The sequence below is a fragment of the Hyalella azteca genome, unplaced genomic scaffold (assembly GCF_000764305.2).
Source record: "Hyalella azteca isolate HAZT.00-mixed unplaced genomic scaffold, Hazt_2.0.2 contig3326, whole genome shotgun sequence".
Classification (NCBI taxonomy): Eukaryota; Metazoa; Arthropoda; class Malacostraca; order Amphipoda; family Hyalellidae; genus Hyalella; species Hyalella azteca.
The window spans coordinates 241141-263986 of NW_025933578.1; the positions used below are offsets into that span (position 1 = coordinate 241141).

The window sequence follows — 22846 nt, forward strand, 5'->3', positions numbered from 1 at the left end:
AAAAACTTTTCATATATTAAAATGATAATTTTTTCATTCAACTTTGCTAATAAGGCTAAGAAATTTATAGAGTTTTATCTTCAAACTTGATTGCACCCGTTCTAGAAAATAGGAGAAGGGAGCCGCTGTGGCCAATCCTAGCAGACCACGCTAGTCATGTACCCAATCAGAACGGTGCTGGTGGAAAGTTTCCTTGGACTTGGCCCCCTGTGATTGGTCAGCATTTGGGGATTGCACGCGGCAACTTTGAATCTTATATTAAATCTCTCTCATATCGTTAAGTTCTATTATTTAGAATTGCCTGTCGTTCTTTTCATGGCTTTCTATCTATCATTGTTTTTATGGCTATCTTGTATATTTTTTGATGCGCTTTCTAATAAATGGAACGACTGCCACTGACACTGTTGCTTATTTCTCTAACGTTAGTAACGTTTACCTAGTATATTTATCCAGAAATTAGAAGTATCGATGTCAGCTAGGTGGACCCTTATAGTATTACCTAAATAACCTAAGCCGTAATTATTACCTTTTTTAATTAACAATAGCTAATTTTTTATTTATTATTAATTGTTCAGTTTATCAGTTTATTTAATACTCATTTATTAAATTAACCGCATCTCCATGTAGTTCCTTTACCTGATTACAATTCTATTTATGTTGTTGCGCGTTGTCGTGCTCGCGACAATAGGAGCGCTTTGTATGACATGACATACGTCAAGTATACATTGTTTATTTAACTGTAATTTATTCGTGCACGTTATCGTTTACATCAGATTTCTGCCAGCCTTCGAGAATTTTGATCTATAAACATAAATGGCACCTGTCGGGAGGCACTTGCGTGGTGGATGACGCAATTTTTAATGGTGGTTGCTCGGTAAAAATGAGTAAAACTATAGTAAAATACGAGAAGAAAACTAAAATTTACTTATTACGAGTGAAACTTGGGTGTAAAGTTCCTATTTGAAATCAAGTTTTAACCATGGCAATTTTCGTTTACTTACCGTTGAATCATTGCTGACGTAAATCATCCTGAAATATCTTCCGAGATATCATCACAAACTGGACAGACAACTTTCCCCAATTGCACGAAAAAAATTAATGGGCCATATTGTTCATATAGTGACACACTTTTTGGCCAAAGCACTAAGTAAACACTAATATGCTTTTCGCGTGGCCAAACTGTATAAGGATGACCCAAGATTTAAAAGTGTATCGGTATTTGCGCAAAGTCTCACTTATATCCCTGAGTGTAGACTGTAGTTCGTCCATCGAGTGCAGGTGTTGTTGGCAGCCATCACACATGTCGGTCACTTTCTGTGTTGAAACGAAATAATATTTTTGAAAATTTTCACATGCAGTGATGATTTATATGGAATATTTTATATTTCATATTATTTTAACTTTATTTCACACAAGGATGACAATAGTTAAATAAATTCATCAATACAGTGACCTTTTCAATACATCCATCCAAGATTTCCAGTCGACTCATCAAAAAACAATATATTATGAAAGTATGCTGGAAATATGGTGAAATTAAATTTATTTTACGCTGTATTAACTATAAACATCGATATAGCTTATGCAACAAAATACAACACGAAAGAGCGAAGCAAATATACGAAGCAAACATATCGTTCAATAACATTGCGTTAACATAATTTGAAATTCCTTAATTCATTCCGAAAGATGAATGGCCCATATATCACAGTCCGGAAATAAAGAGATAGCCACATGAAAACCGACCGATTTCTTTAAAGTCAGTGAAGCCACAAAGCTTGAAAAATCCGTCAGTGGTTGGCTAACAGAGTTACGCTCTCGATCGTTACTATTTGTCGATCGTTACTTTTCGATTGTTACTTGTTTGTCTGTTTGTCTGCTACATTACATATCTTATAATCGATATTTAACACACTTCTATACCTGTGCAATCGATCTGAAATTTTGCATGCATTTGCGTAAAGTCGGAAACAATTCATGTAGGTATCAATTGAAAAAACAAAAAAATTTTGCAAATTTTTAAATTATTTTTCTTTTAATTTGAAAATTAAATAAAAAATTAATTTTTTTTAAATTTCACAATGAAATTAGAAATTCATTGTACATGTGTAACACCGGAGACACTGGATTCTTTAGAAGTGTTGTCTTCTAAAATTGTTTGTCTAAAGTAATTTTTAAACGCATATTATTTAAATAATACGGCTTCCGACAGTGTTTGTCAAACCGAGGTACCAACTAATAACTATTTTTGATATTATTGACCCTGAGCACGGATTTAACGACGTAGTCTCGAATGTACAGCTACGTATATAGTTTCGGACTTTGCCACTCTATCAATATGGGCTTTCATTACGTTCATACATAATGCTGGTGGAACACTAAAAAAATCAAGACCAACACGATTACAATATTGCGGAGAAGTTTCCGACACATTTAGCGGACACTCTGTGTTACAGAAGCGACGGTCAATCAAAAAGATTATACCAATCAAGAGAAATCAATATGCCTATACCACTCAATAGAAATCAATAAGCCTACACCGAAAGAGTCTAGTATTTCATTATGAAGAACATTTTCTTCCACTGAAATGATCGTTTGATTGGCCAACAAACTATTTTTTCTTTAGTTTAAATTTAAATTTAATTTGAATTTACAGTTAATTTAAATTTGAAAATTTATTTTCGTGTCATGTACCTGATAATTTCTACTACAATCTGAAAAAAATTTCAAGGGAATTGGACCCAAGGGTCTGCGAAGGAAATTTATTAAAAAAAAATTGGCCTAAAACCATAGCTTTCTATCGTTTAATATCCGAAAAAAAATTGAAACAAAGCCAAAAGTCACTGATTTTTTCAATCTGCATTGGCATGTCTAATTAAATATTGAAATTTAATCAATGGTCTCGGGATGACATGACCTTCTATATCGTAAATAGCATGGAAGTTCGTGGGAATAGTAGTACATGTTTTCTTATCGTTAATAATTAATCTGCATCTGGAGAACTTGGGCGACATTCCCACATACGGCAACAAGGCGACGTGCAAAGCAACAACATATACACGCTGGCGTGGTCTCATTGTGATAGCTTCAGCTATTGACGTGGTAAGGTATTACTTCATATGCAGGTATTATTTCTTCCGCAGGTATTACTTCTTACGCAGGTATTATTTCGTAAGCAGGCATTTCTTCTTACGCAGTATTGCTTCTTACGCGGGTTTTATTTCATACCCAGACATTTATTTCTAAGCAGACAATTCCTAATCAGACATTTCATCTCACGGAGGTGTTTTTTATACTCAGATATTGCTTCTTACGCAAGCAATTCTTCTTTACGCAGGCATTTCGTCCTACGCACGACAATGTGGGCAGCATGTTTTGCCTCGGCATCGTTGCTGCTGGCTTTGGGTGAGTACGTGGACCATCAGCTATGATTTTTTTTTGTATTATAAGACATTGATTGAACATAAAATATATGACCGGATCGACACTTCAACGAACTCGCCTGCGAACTGGCTTGTGCACTCGAACGCAAAACCTAACTTGGCGTTAAACTCACCCTGCTATAAACCCATCAATACTGAACGGATTTCATTCAAATTTGGAAAATGAGTAGATATTATTAATGCGCTGTGGAAGTATCCATTTCAGATTTTTACATCAATTATTTTCTTATTAATACGGAAAACCTAATTTTATGTTCCCTCCCCCAGCCATAATCACTGGATCGATAATTTCAGCGCTCGCACTGAATTGCCCTGAGAATTACAATGACATCGGGAGCGGCTGCGTGCTCGCCCCCGCCGAGCGGTTGCCCGCGCTCGAGGCCCAGAGCCTCTGTCATGACCTGCATGGAGCGCTCGCCACCCTCGACCGCTGCGACATTTTCGCGGACGCTGTGCACTACCTGGAGGAGTCAGGTAAAATGAGCTCTCGATGTTAATATTAGTAAATTAGAATGAAGTGTCAGGTTAAAAGAACCTTCTATGTTTATAGTAGTAAATTAGAATGAAATGTCAGGTCAAATGAGCTCTCTATGTTCATATTAGTACATTAGAATATGAAGTGTCAGGTTGAAAGAGCCTTCTATGTTTTTAGCAGTAAATTGGAATGAAGTGTCAGGTAAAATGAGCCCTCTATGTTTATTTTAGTAAATTAGAATGAAGTGTCTGGTGGAAAGAACCCTCTATGTTCATATTATTGAATTAGAATGAAGTGTCAGGTAAAATGAGCCCTCTATGTTCATATTAGTAAATTAGAATGAAGTGTCAGGTAAAATGAGCCCCTGTGTTTATATTAGTAAATTAGAAGGAAGTGAAAAATGAAAATAACCCTCTGTCTTCCCATTAGTGAATGAAAGTGAAGAGTCATTGGAAAAAACTGCTGTATTGTTACTAGTACATGACAATCTGGTCTAACCATTATACTGAGCTTGAGGGTATCATTATACTGTACTCACCTAAATATCAGAAGTATGAATCGAGCACTCCATTCGTACAATATATGAAGTATTGTTTCCACGTTAGGAAAATTTTTAAAAATATTTCTTCGGAACTTAGCTGCAATTCGATTCTTTATATGTGTTTGTGTTGGCGTATTATGTTTGTTATTTACGTTATGCAGGCGGGGTGAACGATAGTTTTTGGATTATGTTTGTTATTTACCTAATGCGGGCGGGGTGAACGATAGTTTTTGGATTATGTTTGTTATTTATATCATCGATACGTACGTCAAGTCATGCTTTTTAGTCCGTGCAGCAACGGACTAAAAAGGAGAAAATAAAATACTTAAAAATACTTTTTTAAAAAGCACGTTTTTCTCGTGGACTAAAAAGTAGAAAATAAATTATGACTCGCCCCAAAAACGTGGCTCGGGCTGTATGTTCACCATTAAATTTCCAAAATTCGTGTGTTGTGTGCTTTTCGCTTTAATCATAAATCTGCCTGACACACGTTTTTTGGGGCGAGTCATAATTTATTTTCTACTTTTTAGTCCACAAGAAAAACGTGCTTTTAAAAAAAGTATTTTTAAGTATTTTATTTGATATTATAGACCCTGAGCACGGATTTAACGACGTAGTCTCGAATGTACAGCTACGTATATAGTTTCGGACTTTGCCACTCTATCAATATGGGCTTTCATTACGTTCATACATAATGCTGGTGGAACACTAAAAAAATCAAGACCAACACGATTACAATATTGCGGAGAAGTTTCCGACACATTTAGCGGACACTCTGTGTTACAGAAGCGACGGTCAATCAAAAAGATTATACCAATCAAGAGAAATCAATATGCCTATACCACTCAATAGAAATCAATAAGCCTACACCGAAAGAGTCTAGTATTTCATTATGAAGAACATTTTCTTCCACTGAAATGATCGTTTGATTGGCCAACAAACTATTTTTTCTTTAGTTTAAATTTAAATTTAATTTGAATTTACAGTTAATTTAAATTTGAAAATTTATTTTCGTGTCATGTACCTGATAATTTCTACTACAATCTGAAAAAAATTTCAAGGGAATTGGACCCAAGGGTCTGCGAAGGAAATTTATTAAAAAAAAATTGGCCTAAAACCATAGCTTTCTATCGTTTAATATCCGAAAAAAAATTGAAACAAAGCCAAAAGTCACTGATTTTTTCAATCTGCATTGGCATGTCTAATTAAATATTGAAATTTAATCAATGGTCTCGGGATGACATGACCTTCTATATCGTAAATAGCATGGAAGTTCGTGGGAATAGTAGTACATGTTTTCTTATCGTTAATAATTAATCTGCATCTGGAGAACTTGGGCGACATTCCCACATACGGCAACAAGGCGACGTGCAAAGCAACAACATATACACGCTGGCGTGGTCTCATTGTGATAGCTTCAGCTATTGACGTGGTAAGGTATTACTTCATATGCAGGTATTATTTCTTCCGCAGGTATTACTTCTTACGCAGGTATTATTTCGTAAGCAGGCATTTCTTCTTACGCAGTATTGCTTCTTACGCGGGTTTTATTTCATACCCAGACATTTATTTCTAAGCAGACAATTCCTAATCAGACATTTCATCTCACGGAGGTGTTTTTTATACTCAGATATTGCTTCTTACGCAAGCAATTCTTCTTTACGCAGGCATTTCGTCCTACGCACGACAATGTGGGCAGCATGTTTTGCCTCGGCATCGTTGCTGCTGGCTTTGGGTGAGTACGTGGACCATCAGCTATGATTTTTTTTTGTATTATAAGACATTGATTGAACATAAAATATATGACCGGATCGACACTTCAACGAACTCGCCTGCGAACTGGCTTGTGCACTCGAACGCAAAACCTAACTTGGCGTTAAACTCACCCTGCTATAAACCCATCAATACTGAACGGATTTCATTCAAATTTGGAAAATGAGTAGATATTATTAATGCGCTGTGGAAGTATCCATTTCAGATTTTTACATCAATTATTTTCTTATTAATACGGAAAACCTAATTTTATGTTCCCTCCCCCAGCCATAAGTCCATCAATACCGAACGGATTTCATTCAAATTTGAAAATTAAGTATATATTATCATTGCGCTGTGGAGTTATTTATTTCAGATTTTTATATCAATTTGTTTTTTATTAATACGGTAAACTTCACGTTTACCTCGCAGGTTGGGTCCAAGTCAGGTAAAGTTTAAGTATTTTGTAGCATTTAAAAAAAAGAACTATGCTGTTCTTTTTTAAAGAAAAAGAACTTTATTAAAAAGAACTTATGCTAACAACCGGCGAGTTGGCGTTCTTTATAGATATGAATTCTTGAAAAAAAAACGGGTAACATTTTTTAACTCAGGCTGGGTGAGTTGAACTTGAAGTTAGGTTTTCCGTATTAATAAAAACTAATTGATGTTAAAATCTGAAATAAATACCTCCACAGCTCATTGCTAATATCTACTTATTTTTCAAATTTGAATGAAATCCGTTCAGTATTGATGGATATATGACTGGGGGAGATGAACATGCAGGTAGGTTTTCCGCATTAATAAAAAAACTAATTGATGTAAAAATCTGAAATAAATTCCCCTACAGCACATTGATGATATGTACTTATTTTTCAATTTGAATAAAATCCGTTCAGTATTGATGGATTTATGGCTGGGGGAGTTGAACGTGACGTTAGGTTTTGCATTCGAGTGCGCAGGCGGGTTCGCAGGCGAGTTCGCTGAAGTGTCGATTCGGTAAATATTTGCATCAAATAATATAGCAATGCTAGTATTATAGATGATTTTCTCATTCTTACTCGGTTCTAATGTGGTAAAATGCTTAAACAGTAAACATTCATACAACAATTACGAAATATTAACGTGATATTCATAATCACCTGCACTCAATTTGCGGATTTATTTCACTAATAACCACTGAATCGATCATTTCAGCGCACGCACTGAATTGCCCTGAGAATTACAATGACATCGGGAGCGGCTGCGTGCTCGCCCCCGCCGAGCGGTTGCCCGCTCCCGAGGCCCAGAGCCTGTGTCATGACCTGCATGGAGCGCTCGCTACCCTCGACCGCTGCGACATTTTTGCGGACGCTGTGCACTACCTGGAGGAGTCAGGTAAAATGAGCTCTCGATGTTTATGTTAGTAAATTAGAATGTAGTGCCAGGTGCATGGAAAGAGCCCTCTATGTACATATTTGTAAATTAGAATAAAGTACCAGGTGGAAAGAGCCCTCTATGTTCATATTAGTAAATAAAAATGAAGTCAGATGGAAATAAGTCTATGTTTAAATTGGTGCAATATTGTTACTAGTACATGATAATCTGGTCTAACCATTTTACTGAGCTCGAGGGTATCATTATACATTATACTGTACTTTCTTAAATATCAGAAGTGTGAATCGAGCACTTCATCCGTAAAATATATGCAGGATTGTTTCCGCGTTAGGATTTTTTTAAATATTTCTTCGGAACTTGGCTGCAATTTGATTATTTAAATATTTTGGCGCAGTATGTTAGTTATTTACCTAATGCAGGCGGGGTGAACGATAGTTTTTGGATTATCTTAGTTATTTACCTAATGCAGGCGGGGTGAACGATAGTTTTTGGATTATGTTTGTTATTTACCTAATGCAGGCGGGGTGAACGATAGTTTTTGGATCAGCGGCACATATTCAGTGGCGCGAGACGAATGGCAGTGGCGGGACGGTCGTGCAGTCGCCATGGGGGTGCCCTTCTGGGGAACGGTGAGTGATGCATTGGGGTATGATGGTGATTAATATAACATAATACTTACCTTTCACAATAGTTAGTAATGCATAATATATACGTTCTACAATAGTAGTTAATAATACATAATACTTAACTTTTACAATAGTTAATAATTCATAATACCTAACTTATACAATATTTAATAATTCATAATACTTAACTTTTGCAATAGTTAATAATACATGATACTTAACTTCTACAATAGTTAATAATACATAATACTTAACTTATACAATAATTAACTCTTGCTGATTCAGTTGTCTTAATTGAAGCATCTTTCCTGATCAATTCAGGTATTGTGATTCTTTTCTTTTCGATCCTCATTTTGTCTTAAAAAGTTACATAAAATCCTATTACTTAGTTAAAGTCATTTAGACACAGCATCTTCAAATGGTTGTGTGTACAATTAAGTGGAGCGTCTGGCCTAAAATTTTGAATTTCGGCTTCTACGGTTTGTAGTCTCATCTTAAAGCTGACATTCTGACCTATCCAACGGTACTGAAACCATCTTTGTACGTTGATTTATGCGTTCACGACAGATTGCGAAAGGGTTGGGGGTGGTGGAGTTCCTTCACAGATAAGATCTACAGTAATTGCTGGCAGTGCAGATAAATAGCTGGTCTGGACTCTGGAACATGATGCGCTTCAGTTACCCGGCTGGTGTCGTGTGGGATGGTTATCTTGCAGTCGTTCGCACCATCCTTGACAGAAATTGAGCTCCAGTATCGACTAGTCTCGCATCCTTGCAATCTTGAAAGCCTATTTCGAGGCGCGCGGGACTTTGTCGCGCTCTACTGAACATATCGAACTTATTATGACAGCAAACCTATCTCCTCCTAGAGTTTTTAAGCTACAGCGATGAGAGATATACCGTTCGATTTGCAAAGGAAAGATCTAGAGAACTGCGTTGGCCTTTTTCTAATTTCGTTATAGTTCGGAATTTTTTCGCAAAAAGGCTGTGTAGCGAGGAGTAAAATAGAAAAATTTCCGAAATATTTACGAAAAATGCCCTCCCACCCTCAAAAATGAGAATTTCGGAAAACGCCAACGCAATTTATAACTATGGTCTTTACACATCGAATGATATGTGTCTCGATGTTATAGCTTGAACACCCTAGAAGGAGATAGATTTCTGCAGCACCCCCTTTTTTGGCCGTTTTCTAAGAATTACAGGTTTTCTTTCATTTTTTTCGAAAAATTTACATCAACAAAAAAGTCTAAGATTTCTATTTTACATATGTGTACCAAGTTTCAATGTGATCCGTCTGTAAATAACCGAGATACAAAAAGACCCAGACACTCCCCTTTAAATGATACTTCGAGAACTGTATTTTTCATAATATTCCAAGTCGAATATCCATGCATATAACATATTGGTTCCCTCAATAGTCTGGTGGTGGCGCCTTGGAGCCTTCCCAAGGAAACTGTTCATCATTTTTCCACAAAAGTAATCCCTACTTGGGAGCATCGCCATGCGACGAACATTACTCGCCTCTCTGTGAAGAGCCACCAACTCTAGGTGAGGATAAATACAACACTATTTTGTAATTGTCATGCAAGGCTAATAATAATATATCAAGTGGAATGCTTTGCAATGAAAGTACCTGCGAATTTTAAGCCAATTAAAACAGTATCAGCCCTCTTGCAAAAACGTGTGGAATGTTACTTCTTCATTGAAAAAATATCCCTGGTTTTATTAAATTGTCTGATGCAAATAACTTTCTTTACAGAGGGCCGTTGCAACGTGCCATCCACGGCGGTTGGTAGCCAGTGTTTGAGATTTGCTGTCAACGACACTACGTCCTGGGAAACTGCAAGAATGATGTGCTCGGCCAATGATGGAGACCTGGCAAGCTTCGGCAGCTGCGAGCAGTTCAGCGTAGTGGTTGATTACATACTCAAGCATGGTGAAGTATTGTTTGTTGCACAATAATTTAAACTTTTAGTGAATTTAGTTGCACGAGGTGTGTCTCTGACAAGATTTCCTCAAAATACAGTGGTCATCCTCATTTACTTAAGCCATTTGTCTATTATTGCACACGCGAACAAACCTCGCACAAAAAAGTACCGACCGTTGAGTGTACAAAAATGTCACAATCCCTGACTTTTTATCTTCAATAAAACTCAATAAACGATTGTGTTTACTGGCCAGATTTGCAGTCAATAAACGGATACTGGGTGGGCGGCTTCCTATCAGATGAGAAGCCAGAATGGTCCTGGGTTGACGGGTCTTCACTGCCTCTAGGAGTACCTTTCTGGGGCCAGGTGAGTTGGCTTACGCCTCTAGGAGTACCTTTCTGGGGCCAGGTGAGCTGACTGACGCCTCTAGGAGTACCTTTCTGGGACGCCTCTAGGAGTACCTTTCTGGGGCCAGGTGAGCTGACTGACGCCTCTAAGAGTACCTTTCTGGGGCCAGGTAAGTTGGCTGACGCCTCTAAGAGTACCTTCCTGGGGCCAGGTGAGCTGACTGACGCCTCTAGGAGTACCTTTCTGGGGACAGGTGAGCTGGCTGACGCCTCTAGGAGTACCTTTCTGGGGCCAGGTGAGCTGACTGTCGCCTCTAGGAGTACCTTTCTGGGGCCAGGTAAGTTGGCTGACGCCTCTAAGAGTACCTTTCTGGGGCCAGGTGAGCTGACTGACGCCTCTAGGAGTACCTTTCTGGGGCCAGGTGAGCTGGCTGACGCCTCTCGGAGTACCTTTCTGGGGCCAGGTGAGCTGGCTGACGCCTCTAGGAGTACCTTTCTGGGGCCAGGTGAGCTGGCTGACACCTCTAGGAGTACCTTTCTGGGGCCAGGTGAGCTGGCTGACGCCTCTAGGAGTACCTTTCTGGAGCCAGGTGAGCTAGCCGACGCCTCTATAGGAGTACTTCTCTGGGGCCAGATGAGTTGGCTGACGCTTCTAGTAGTATCTATCTTGGGACATGTTAGCTGGCTGACTTTGATCCTTAAAATGAACTTTACGAATTTGTGTGCCTGGAAAATATATATTTTTTTCTAAGCTGAGCACGTAGATGCATCTCAAATGAAATTTAGGAGCAGGCACATTCTGATGGCATTCCATGTTCAATTACATGTGGTACGAGTTTATAGAGAAAATAAAGCGTAAAAAACTAATCTTGTGTCAAGTTTAAATTAATATCAAATGAATGCACAATCATGGGTTAAGAAGTTATTCGCAATCATGGGAAGAAGTTATTTCAGTATCTTACATCATAAATTATATTCCCATAGAACAAAAAATTACAACTTTGAAAAGATTTTGCTGCATAGGAGTGAATGGTGTTTTTGACATATATTGAACGCACATAGTACGCCAAAAATTAATTTCTATTGCAGCATCACGTTCCCGTGAACTGCCATTTTTTCACCAGAATAACGCCGGTCAACTCCTTCCCAACAACTCGACAGTTGAACGCTGCCTTGAACTCGGCTCCGAATATCGACATCGATTCAACGATCTCGACTGCCAAGAATTGCGTCGGCCGCTCTGTATGGCAGCTTCACTTATCTGATGATACCTTGCAAATATTCATCAAGTCATTGGAATAATATACTGCATGGAATAATTTACTGCTTTACATCAAGTCATTCAGATATGCGCATGGATTCTGGGAGCAGCGGTGTTCAAAAGTTGTATTGATAGGATGTGGTGTAATTATGGCAATAATTTTACCTCATTTGGCCACTAATATAATGAATTTGAGTCATTGAAGCCCAAACCAGTGCTGAATCATGTTGCCGAGGTAAGACTGATACTTTGCATAATTCAGCCAATTAATAATTACGCACAGTGATGGTGTGTTTAACATGCTACTAACATATAAGCTGTAGTATTCCTGAAACTAAAATTTGTACAATCTCTGAAAATTCTAGCGTCATTTATAAATAGTATGTTATTTACTCTGATTTTCAGCCAAGCTTTTGTAAAAAAGTGAAATTTAGAATCGAATTGATTGCGATGTATTTTAAATCAAGAATTTGGTTAAAAAAATTTCAAAGAAGCGGCAGCGGGGTCCAGAGCTGACGGTGAGAGTTGGAATGCTCGAGTATGACTGATCTTTTGCTGACTGTCTTCTTAGGATGATTGTCGTTCGACAGTAGAAAACTCGAAACTGACACCCGACACGGGCGGATGAAACCCACAGGTTGAATTATTCTCGCCCATGCCTTCTTAATGGCCGTGAATACTCAATTGTCATCGATGACTCAATAGTGGTCCGTCAATTTAGTATTTGCCTTGAATCTTCATAAATTATATCGTAAAATTTTTAATCAAATGCATAACCATTGTCAGCTCAATTCCATAAATAAATTATGCTGATAAATTGTCAACATAATTTGGGGTTCGGTAAAACTTTCGATACCGGGTTCAATGAGCAGATTTTGTTGTACACATTAAATGAAATATTTGTTTTTATTGAATATATGTATATATGAAAACTCAGTCGCTCTGAAAGACTTTTTCTTTGCTTGCACAAGCATCATAGTATCCTCATGGTGGTCTCAATTTGGAATAATAGCAAGATAAAGGAATTGAATACCGAAATATGAGCCTGCAAAATTCTGGTTTTCAAAAAGCACCGTATAGCCAGAAAGATACTTAAATGCAAAAGCGTTTAATTTGAATTTAATTGATGCTGTTCACACACATGATATGAAAGGCAATGTGCTTTTTAATAATTTTAACATTAGATTAATATCAAATAGGTTCTACAGTCTTTCTTTGGTACTCCAGATGAATGCTGTTGCAAACGTATGGCGTTAGCAAGTAATGGAGATGCGATTGAAGGTCATGCACATATGAAAAGGAAACACGGGCGTCACTAAGGAAGAAACTTTAATTGCATGGAACATAACATCGAGCACAGCAGTTATACTGGTGATACGGAAGAAATTGCTCATTATAACTAAATTTGTAGATACAAAAAAGTAACAATAAAAAAATATTTCCAGAAGAGTATCTACACTTTCAGTCACTTCACTCAAATTTCCATATAGTTTACCATATACTTGTATCCTCAAGCAATACCTTTGAATACCGCCTTTCCAATCTCCATACGCACCGTCGCTGGTAGCTCCAGGTTAGACCATGCCCTGCATCCCTTGACATACTCAAGTGCTGTCGAAAATTCCCAGACAACAAAAGATTAAAGTATCATCAATAATAAAGGCCCACTTCGCTCGCATCGTTTTCCTGCAACGGCTAGCCCAGAAATGGTCGTTCAACCGCAAATTGTCCCACGAATTGTTGTCAGCCGGATAAAATTCCCATGAAAAACTTGACACTGTATGGCTTTTAAATAAAAAACGGTTCATACATCGAATATAAATGTTTCGAGAGAACTTTCGTATCGTTCACGTACGTACTACAGGCTGATTTGTATGTATTAGATCTCTTCTATAAATTTGTTGTAAAGTGCACCAAACGAGCAATGATATTTTGCTCGCTTGTAATCGTGCCTCAAATATCAATAGCGAATAGCGATAAGTCCATTAGCATGTAATTCAATATTAATAAAATTATTATGGCAGTTCATGAGTAATTCATAATATAAAAGAGCATTCATGGCGCCATTTTTTGTTGAATAACGTAACTATATCCAACACAGCAGTTCGAGTGAACCGTTTCCCAAGTCCTCCTATCAAAAAGCGCTTATTATTACAATATGGTTAATTTTCCTGCGTCGTTCCCATTGATTTTACGTTGAAATAACAAGCCTGGGAACCACAGCCATCAGTGCAGGTAAATGTTGAACATCTGCAGTGGTCGCCAAGGTTGTGTTGGAGAAGTACAACAATCAAGTGTTAGGGTGCAAGAATTATTTAGTTATACTTATAACATAACATAATATCTCATATTTTCAACTCTCAAATATATTTTATTTATTTTTACAATACATTAATTTCAGTTTTAAAATTTAATTAGGTTTATATTGTCATACGAACATAGCCATCATTCAAATATGGTAAAAAAACTGAAACAGTGAAAACAATGAAACGGTGGAAAAACCTGCAATTGATCTTCATTTCCTATATATGAGTCCTATCCAACGCTCAGGAAGTGACTGTGCGTTGGGTAAGACTTATTCAAACACAGTAAATCCTATTCTAAAACCCAATTCCGCGTCTGAGTAGACTGAAAAAATTGAATCTTTCTATTTCCATTGATAGATTAATTATTCATTTTGAATTTATACGTACATAATTAGGAATCTATTATATTTGGCCCACCATATAGAATAACCCTGTATATTGGTACATATGGCTTTATGACATTCCAAAATTAGATTGAAAATTTTGATAATTCTTTCCTATAAAAAAGAAATTAACAAATATTAGAGGTTCACCAGACACCGTGAATTATTGAACACATTAAGTTTTCTCTGGCATAATAATTTCTTGCGTTAATTAGAGCGATCGCTGCGTTATAAATGAGCATTATTTAAATGACATGATAAGGTCTGCAATTTCTTCGGCAGGTAATAATTCTCACTGACGGCAATGTGGCAAACTCGTCTTGCCACGGCATCACTTCTGCTGATATCAGGTGAGAGGGCTACAGACAAAAATTTGCTCCAGTTTTATCTCAAATTTATTTAAAATTTTTTTCATTTCTTTGTGAAAGCATCTAATTTGACCGATAATAACAAAGTTTGAGCGAAAACCCAGCTGTACCTCTGCAATCTCAATGGTAAATTTGAAGTTATTCAACATTCACCGCAGCGTTTTATTTTAAGAAAAAAGTAACATGAAGTCAAACAAGAAACCGGTCTTCTTTCCATGGAAATATCCACTCAATAGAACTTTCAATGTTATTGATTGGCGCTCAATTGATCGTTTCGACCTATAAATATACGCACTCATATCATCATTCCAGCTAAAACAGTGGGTTATTTGACTTCGATTTTCTAAAATCAGGATTAATAAATAATTTCAGCATACGCATTGAATTGTCCGGCGAATTACGATGACATCGGTAGCGGTTGCGTGTATGCCCCTGACGAGCAGTTGACCGCGCTTGAGGCCCAGGTTCTGTGTCATGATTTTCAAGGGGAACTCGCCACCCTCGACCGCTGCGACATCTTCACGGACGCCGTGCACTACCTCGAAGAAACAGGTGCAAAATAGTTCTTGTTGAACAGAGTTAGAGGGATCAGTGTATGTTACTATGTAACGACCTCCTTAGCTGGTATTAATTCCAGCATTGCATTATTAATTTTTTCGATAGTGCATTGATTCAAAAATAAATTTATTCAAGTTATAAATTATATATTAGTGTACCTGAGGTACAAAATATTATTACGTTTGATCATTCTCGCAGACAAGAGGCTTTACAATACATCACAATTTCTCGCTATATCGAATATGAGACATAGCTTAACTATAGTCCAATTTAGAACTGTAGTCTAATAGATTATCTCATCCTACCCAATGCAGGTGGGATGAACGATAGTTTCTGGATCGGTGGAACGTACTCAGTGACCCGAGATGAATGGCAGTGGAGGGACGGTTCTGTTATAGCCATGGGGGCACCATTCTGGGGAACGGTGGGTAGATTCTATTATATTATGACAATGCAAGTTCAACTTTGTTTCATACAGCTATGTTTTGCAGACAGTTCTTTGAAATAAACGCATCTTTACTGATTAGACATAATCTGCTGAACTTAGATCGATAGGTTAGAAATGGTATTTGCATGCTAAATATCGTCCTTAACCGTTGATCCGGAATTGGTCGATGTTAAGCAGTTTCATTAAAATTTGCTAGCATGATTACGGAATAAATCAGTGGCAAAATCTTATTTTCGTCAACAGGCTGATGGAGGCACGTGGGAGCCTTTTGGAGGTAACTGCACTGGGATTTTCTATGGAGATAACCCCTACATGGGGGCGTATACTTGCGACGCGGAGTTTCATCACATCTGTGAGGGACCATCAACTGCAGGTGGGGCATATAAAAAAAATATTAATATGTAAAATATGTAAATATTTGAGCATTTATTTATTTACTTGATCAGCATGCTTTGAAATCAAGAAGAATGAGTGACGTAACAACTATGACCACACGCTAGAAATTTAGCATATAGCATAGTGAAGTGGGCGCTGAAGAATAGGCCTGATGCGGCCTTTCGCCGATTCTTGTACATTTCGTGACTTGTCCATAGGAGATCTAACAACAGGTCCTTCCAATGGATCTTTTCCTAACAGTCGATAGTTTTTAATATTTACTAGACTTCCACCGGCTTCGATATGGTGCTGGGCATTTTAAGTCTGAACATATATTTGTCCATAGCTTTATCTATTCTATTCTTGAACGCGTTTAAACTCGGAGCATCAACGATGTCATCGCGGAGGCGGTTCCACATGTCGGTGATTCGAAGCGAGAAGAAATGTTGTCGCGTGGATGAATTGCAACGCAGTTTTTTTAGTTAATAGCCGTGGCCCCTGGTGTTGGCTCTTGTTTCAAATGCTAGTAATCCTTCTGGGACCTTGTACAAACCATGAGTATACTTGTATACTTCGATGAGGTCCCCACGCAGACGTCGATAACAGTGGCTTGAAAGCTTCATAATCTTTAATCTTTCTTCATATGACTTGCCTTTCAAACATGGAATTATCCTTGTTGCACGTCTTAATTTTAACACTCGCCACTAAATTTCTTTCCTTTTCAAGTTTCGGTGACCACACGACGCTTCCAAACTCTAGGTTCCAAACTAAAGGCAACGAGCAACTGCTTCATCGCATCTGCATCTAGGAACTCGAAAGAGCCTCTTAGCAGTCCAAGAAGTTTGTTGGATTTATTAGCTCGCGTTTTAATATGTTGAGAAAATTTCAGCTTTTCGTCGACATAAACTCTCAAATCTCTTTCAATACTAGACTTTTCAATCATTACTCTCTCGTTGCAACCATCTCTTCTCATATTATAATCATGCTGTTTATTGTTCTTTCCGAGGTGAAGTACTTTACACTTGTCAGCATTGCAACGCAGGTGCCACGTATCAGCCCAGTTAACTAAACTGTCAAGATCATCTTGCAATTGCACTTTATTTGACCCATCCTTCAAGATATCACAAACTTTTGTGTCATCGGCATACATGGAGCACACGCTTGACACTTCTGAAAGATCGTTCATAATATCAACGAACAAAACAGGCCCAAGAACGCTTCCTTACATGTGGGATGCCACTGCGCACTGATGCCCAGTCTCATACGGTTCCGTTAATGCTGACCCGTTGTCGTCTACTTATACTAGAAAATCTCTGATCCATTTGAGTACATTTCCCTCTATTCCCAAAGACTTCACTTTACGCAACAGCCGCTCATGCGGAACACTGTCAAATGCTTTGGCAAAATCGAGGTACAATGACAAGTTCAACTTTGTTTCATACAGCTATGTTTTGCAGACAGTTCTTTGAAATAAACGCATCTTTACTGATTAGACATAATCTGCTGAACTTAGATCGATAGGTTAGAAATGGTATTTGCATGCTAAATATCGTCCTTAACCGTTGATCCGGAATTGGTCGATGTTAAGCAGTTTCATTAAAATTTGCTAGCATGATTACGGAATAAATCAGTGGCAAAATCTTATTTTCGTCAACAGGCTGATGGAGGCACGTGGGAGCCTTTTGGAGGTAACTGCACTGGGATTTTCTATGGAGATAACCCCTACATGGGGGCGTATACTTGCGACGCGGAGTTTCATCACATCTGTGAGGGACCATCAACTGCAGGTGGGGCATATAAAAAAAATATTAATATGTAAAATATGTAAATATTTGAGCATTTATTTATTTACTTGATCAGCATGCTTTGAAATCAAGAAGAATGAGTGACGTAACAACTATGACCACACGCTAGAAATTTAGCATATAGCATAGTGAAGTGGGCGCTGAAGAATAGGCCTGATGCGGCCTTTCGCCGATTCTTGTACATTTCGTGACTTGTCCATAGGAGATCTAACAACAGGTCCTTCCAATGGATCTTTTCCTAACAGTCGATAGTTTTTAATATTTACTAGACTTCCACCGGCTTCGATATGGTGCTGGGCATTTTAAGTCTGAACATATATTTGTCCATAGCTTTATCTATTCTATTCTTGAACGCGTTTAAACTCGGAGCATCAACGATGTCATCGCGGAGGCGGTTCCACATGTCGGTGATTCGAAGCGAGAAGAAATGTTGTCGCGTGGATGAATTGCAACGCAGTTTTTTTAGTTAATAGCCGTGGCCCCTGGTGTTGGCTCTTGTTTCAAATGCTAGTAATCCTTCTGGGACCTTGTACAAACCATGAGTATACTTGTATACTTCGATGAGGTCCCCACGCAGACGTCGATAACAGTGGCTTGAAAGCTTCATAATCTTTAATCTTTCTTCATATGACTTGCCTTTCAAACATGGAATTATCCTTGTTGCACGTCTTAATTTTAACACTCGCCACTAAATTTCTTTCCTTTTCAAGTTTCGGTGACCACACGACGCTTCCAAACTCTAGGTTCCAAACTAAAGGCAACGAGCAACTGCTTCATCGCATCTGCATCTAGGAACTCGAAAGAGCCTCTTAGCAGTCCAAGAAGTTTGTTGGATTTATTAGCTCGCGTTTTAATATGTTGAGAAAATTTCAGCTTCTCGTCGACATAAACTCTCAAATCTCTTTCAATACTAGACTTTTCAATCATTACTCTCTCGTTGCAACCATCTCTTCTCATATTATAATCATGCTGTTTATTGTTCTTTCCGAGGTGAAGTACTTTACACTTGTCAGCATTGCAACGCAGGTGCCACGTATCAGCCCAGTTAACTAAACTGTCAAGATCATCTTGCAATTGCACTTTATTTGACCCATCCTTCAAGATATCACAAACTTTTGTGTCATCGGCATACATGGAGCACACGCTTGACACTTCTGAAAGATCGTTCATAATATCAACGAACAAAACAGGCCCAAGAACGCTTCCTTACATGTGGGATGCCACTGCGCACTGATGCCCAGTCTCATACGGTTCCGTTAATGCTGACCCGTTGTCGTCTACCTATACTAGAAAATCTCTGATCCATTTGAGTACATTTCCCTCTATTCCCAAAGACTTCACTTTACGCAACAGCCGCTCATGCGGAACACTGTCAAATGCTTTGGCAAAATCGAGGTACAATGCATCCATTGGCTCCCTTTCGTACAACAGGCGAGTCCACTCGTTCAACGTAGACAAGAGATTAGTGGTACAGGTTCTACCGGCAATAAAGCCATGTTGACAGTCTTGAACAATGGTGTTTCTTAAGCGTCATTCCAAACGGTCGGCAAAAATCCTCCGTTTAAGGTTTTTCGAAATAATACTGCCAAAGGGCTGGCCAGGATGGTTGCTAATTCATTGAGCAATCTGGGGCGGAAGCCGTCTGGTCCACATGACTTGTTGGGGTTTAGGGCGACCAGGCGCTTTAGAATCTCTTCTCCATGTATTTCAAAACTTGTTAATTTCGAGGCTTCTGGGCGCTCCTCAATAGCTTGTCTTTTATTATTAGCTGGAAATGTGAATGCAATTTGCGCAAGATATGAAATAAGAACATTGACACATGATAAGCTTCTGAAAGCAGAAGCTTATTTAAAGATCTGAATATTTCAATTATAAAAACAAGAATGCGTTTCATGCTCCCCAGAGGGTCGTTGCAACCTCCCCTTCACGCCGGTGGGCAGTCAGTGCCTGAGCTTTGAAAACGCAACGCAACAGTCCTGGCAGATCTCGAGGAATATCTGCCAGGTAGATGGAGGCGACCTTGTCACCTTCGACGACTGCGAGCAGTTCAGCATTGTGGCTAACTACATACTTGAGCATGGTGAATACTTAAATAATTAATTATATGTCATTTTGAAATCTAAATAGCTAATTACGAATTGTTTTTGCTTCGAAAAAGTTTGCGTAACATCGTTTGCATGGGAGCACTTGCTACCCCACATTGAGGACGCTCGCAAACGATCATAGTGCAGGCAAGCTTACTTTCAATAATTTAATCCCTCTTGGATACTTGCATTGCCACTTTCTATATATTTCAAAAAAGCTGTACGTAACATTAAACAATTTGGCCAGATTTACAGTACATAGACCGGTACTGGGTGGGTGGCTACCTTGAAACTTGGGACACGGAGGACTGGTTCTGGCTCGATGGTTCCTCTATCCCTATGGGAGTTCCGCTGTGGGGGCAGGTAAGATGGCTGATAACAAATTTTTAGAACTGGTAGAAATGCTTAGATAAAAATCAATAGTAGTGCGTTTGTTTCCAATTTATTCACTGATCGATTTTCCCTCAGCCCCTATACTAAAATTATTAAGACGTGGATTAGCATATGTGGTGAGAGAACGTTTTTTTTTAATTTGCTACACATTTAGTTGAAGAAAATTCTTCCTCGTATTATAAACGAATACCGATGAAATTCAGCATTGTTGCATGAATTTTGTATCTAAACCGTCAGTACGACTTCTTCGGTATTCATAAAGACTAGTCTCATTTGTAAGACGGAAGGCTTCGTCTTCACCTACCTCTATAAAAAATGGCTAATAATGAAATATTATTTTTCAAGCATCATTAAATCCATCAAATTGTCTGATATTTTCTTCTTGATTAGTTCTACGTTGGAGAATTGCTCCCCGACAACCCGACAGTCGAGCGGTGTCTGGAACTCGGTTATGAATATCGGCATCGGTTCAACGATCTTGACTGCCTAGAGTTGCGCCGGCCGCTCTGCATGACATCGCCAGTTGAATGATGTTGTAAAAGTAGGAAGATAAAATTCTAAAATTCCCGTGGCAGAATCATATTTAATAAGTTGAATCATTCAGAGCAAGAACATTCACAGGTATATAAAGTCGTGCAAAAGAGATCACATGAAAAAATATCATAATCTGAATTTAAATCTGGCCGTCATTATTTGAACATATATGAAATAGAATGTAGATGATGTAAGCTGAAATAAGTATTTACCCGTAATTTCACGTATCGAAAACATATATTTTGTCGTGCTACGCCTAACGCTTCATTTGTGAGCTCTTTTGTCGTTCACTCAGGGATTTTTTTGTTTGCTTGAATCTAGACAGCGATTATAATTTGCTACAAGATCAATTTCAGAGGAAATTATTATTGTAAATAACGAAATTTGTACATAGTAAAACCAATTTCGCATATGATGACTCATGTTTCGTCTCCTTTTACCCTCCTCACGGCCGGCAAACCCTATTACTTTCACCGCCGTCCGAAATCCGCAAGTTGGAAAGTCTTCGACGGAATTTGACGGAACGTGAAACTCTACTAGACTCGACCTAGTCTTTAACTTGTGATTTTCTCAGTTTTTCAACTTGTTTTTTATTCTTCCAATGTACGATGGCTAGACAGGGAGGAAAGAAGCTAGTGGGAAAGGCCTTTAGTTCTGCTAGGCAAAATTCGAAGACAGAATAACAAAGAGCGAGGAGAATTTTGTAAATTCTGCAAGCTGTTTTTGGCCACCGTCAACGATCACCTGTAAGCTTTGTGGGGATTTCATTTGCAACAATTGTGCAAAGTTGAGCAATGCAGAAAGCTCAGTTATTCGTGGAAACGAGGCAGTGCATTGGTATTGTCAGGACTGTCAGCAAACTGCACACAGTGCGAAAAACTGTTGAAAGAGAAGGGCTCTTCCATGTTCACAGTCTTCAGAGCCGAAATGGAATGGACTCGCATGGAAAAGTTGAGCTTATTTCGTAACGAAATAAGCTCATAACGGACCGAAGTAGTAGAAATTAAAGCTCATTTTAACGCAAAAAATAACGATTACACAGAGGTTGCGGGCCGCAAGCGGTCGTATCAGATCTCACCAGGGAATGAACTCGTGAGACTTCGGGTAGAGGTAGAGGAAAATGCAACCTCGTTTGGTTTGGGGTTCCAGAAAGCACTTCTTCGGAGACGTGTGAGAAAGTTGCTGCTGACTATGCGTTTATCATTGATTGTTGTGGTTAGGTTCTTATAGTCTCAATGGATACATTGGCATGCAAGAGGCTACGAAACCGTAAACCGCTGCCATCAACGTAAATCGCTGCTGGCGACTGTGAAGGATATTTGGTACAAAGCCAATTAAATATCATCCAGTATCTCGATATTCTTTGAAATTTCTGATCAAGTAGGAATCTACTCAATCGCCTCAGCATGAAATGTCTTGGAACTACTTTTCCGTAGATTGCGTGTAAGTTCGTGCGAATCATAGTTTTGTAATCGTGAATTGCGATCATCTCCATCTGGTGAATTTGAGCGCCGCTCCCACGTACATCGACAAGGCGATATGCAAACCAACGACATACACGCTGGCGTGGTTTCATCATAAGAGCTTCAGTGACGTGGTCTCACCATAATAGCTGCAGTGACGTGGTCTCATAATAAGAGCTGCAGTGACGTGTTTAATCATATAAGCTTCATTGACGTGGTCTCATTACGGGAGCTGCAGTGACGTGGTCTCATCATATGAGCGACAGTGACTTGGTCTCATCATAGGAGCTGCAATGCGTGGTCACTCTCTATCAAGATCTAGTAGATATGGTTTTTGATAATAAAATGAACTTTCATCGTCGTGGCGCTTTTTTAGCTCGGTA

At 38.5% G+C, this 22846-nt stretch overlaps 2 protein-coding genes and 1 long non-coding RNA gene across 3 annotated transcripts; all 3 read left to right on the plus strand.

Moving 5' to 3' along the window:
- Positions 1 to 3046: 3046 nt before the first annotated feature.
- Positions 3047 to 3904, plus strand: LOC108675305. The gene is made up of 3 exons (XR_001931099.2): positions 3047 to 3102; positions 3338 to 3405; positions 3738 to 3904. It is a non-coding gene; the product is annotated as an uncharacterized LOC108675305 (long non-coding RNA).
- A 3065-nt stretch (positions 3905 to 6969) lies between these two features.
- Positions 6970 to 12974, plus strand: LOC108675303. The gene is made up of 7 exons (XM_047879551.1): positions 6970 to 6994; positions 7406 to 7585; positions 8105 to 8214; positions 9629 to 9758; positions 9970 to 10146; positions 10392 to 10504; positions 11610 to 12974. Exons 1-7 carry the CDS (start codon positions 6970 to 6972, stop codon positions 11748 to 11750), a joined length of 876 nt encoding a protein of 291 aa, XP_047735507.1. The 3' UTR covers positions 11751 to 12974.
- Positions 12975 to 14008: 1034 nt separating this feature from the next.
- LOC108675304 (lymphocyte antigen 75) lies at positions 14009 to 21416 on the plus strand. The gene is made up of 8 exons (XM_018163304.1): positions 14009 to 14042; positions 14718 to 14785; positions 15176 to 15355; positions 15676 to 15785; positions 16053 to 16182; positions 19893 to 20069; positions 20321 to 20436; positions 20857 to 21416. The coding sequence occupies exons 2-8, from the start codon at positions 14740 to 14742 to the stop codon at positions 20995 to 20997; spliced, it is 900 nt and encodes a 299-aa protein (XP_018018793.1). The 5' UTR covers positions 14009 to 14042; positions 14718 to 14739; the 3' UTR covers positions 20998 to 21416.
- Positions 21417 to 22846: the final 1430 nt, after the last annotated feature.

Bases quoted from the DNA above. Each gene is read 5' to 3' on its own strand.
- LOC108675303 (XM_047879551.1), top strand. From the start codon at position 6,970: ATGACTGGGGGAGATGAACATGCAG. The intron at 8,215-9,628 runs GTGAGTGATGCA...TTCCCTCAATAG, and splicing joins GGGTGCCCTTCTGGGGAACG to TCTGGTGGTGGCGCCTTGGA. The intron at 10,147-10,391 runs GTGAAGTATTGT...TTTACTGGCCAG, and splicing joins TGATTACATACTCAAGCATG to ATTTGCAGTCAATAAACGGA.
- LOC108675304 (XM_018163304.1), top strand. From the start codon at position 14,740: ATGTGGCAAACTCGTCTTGCCACGGCATCACTTCTGCTGATATCAG. The intron at 15,356-15,675 runs GTGCAAAATAGT...TACCCAATGCAG, and splicing joins GCACTACCTCGAAGAAACAG to GTGGGATGAACGATAGTTTC. The intron at 20,437-20,856 runs GTAAGATGGCTG...CTTCTTGATTAG, and splicing joins GAGTTCCGCTGTGGGGGCAG to TTCTACGTTGGAGAATTGCT.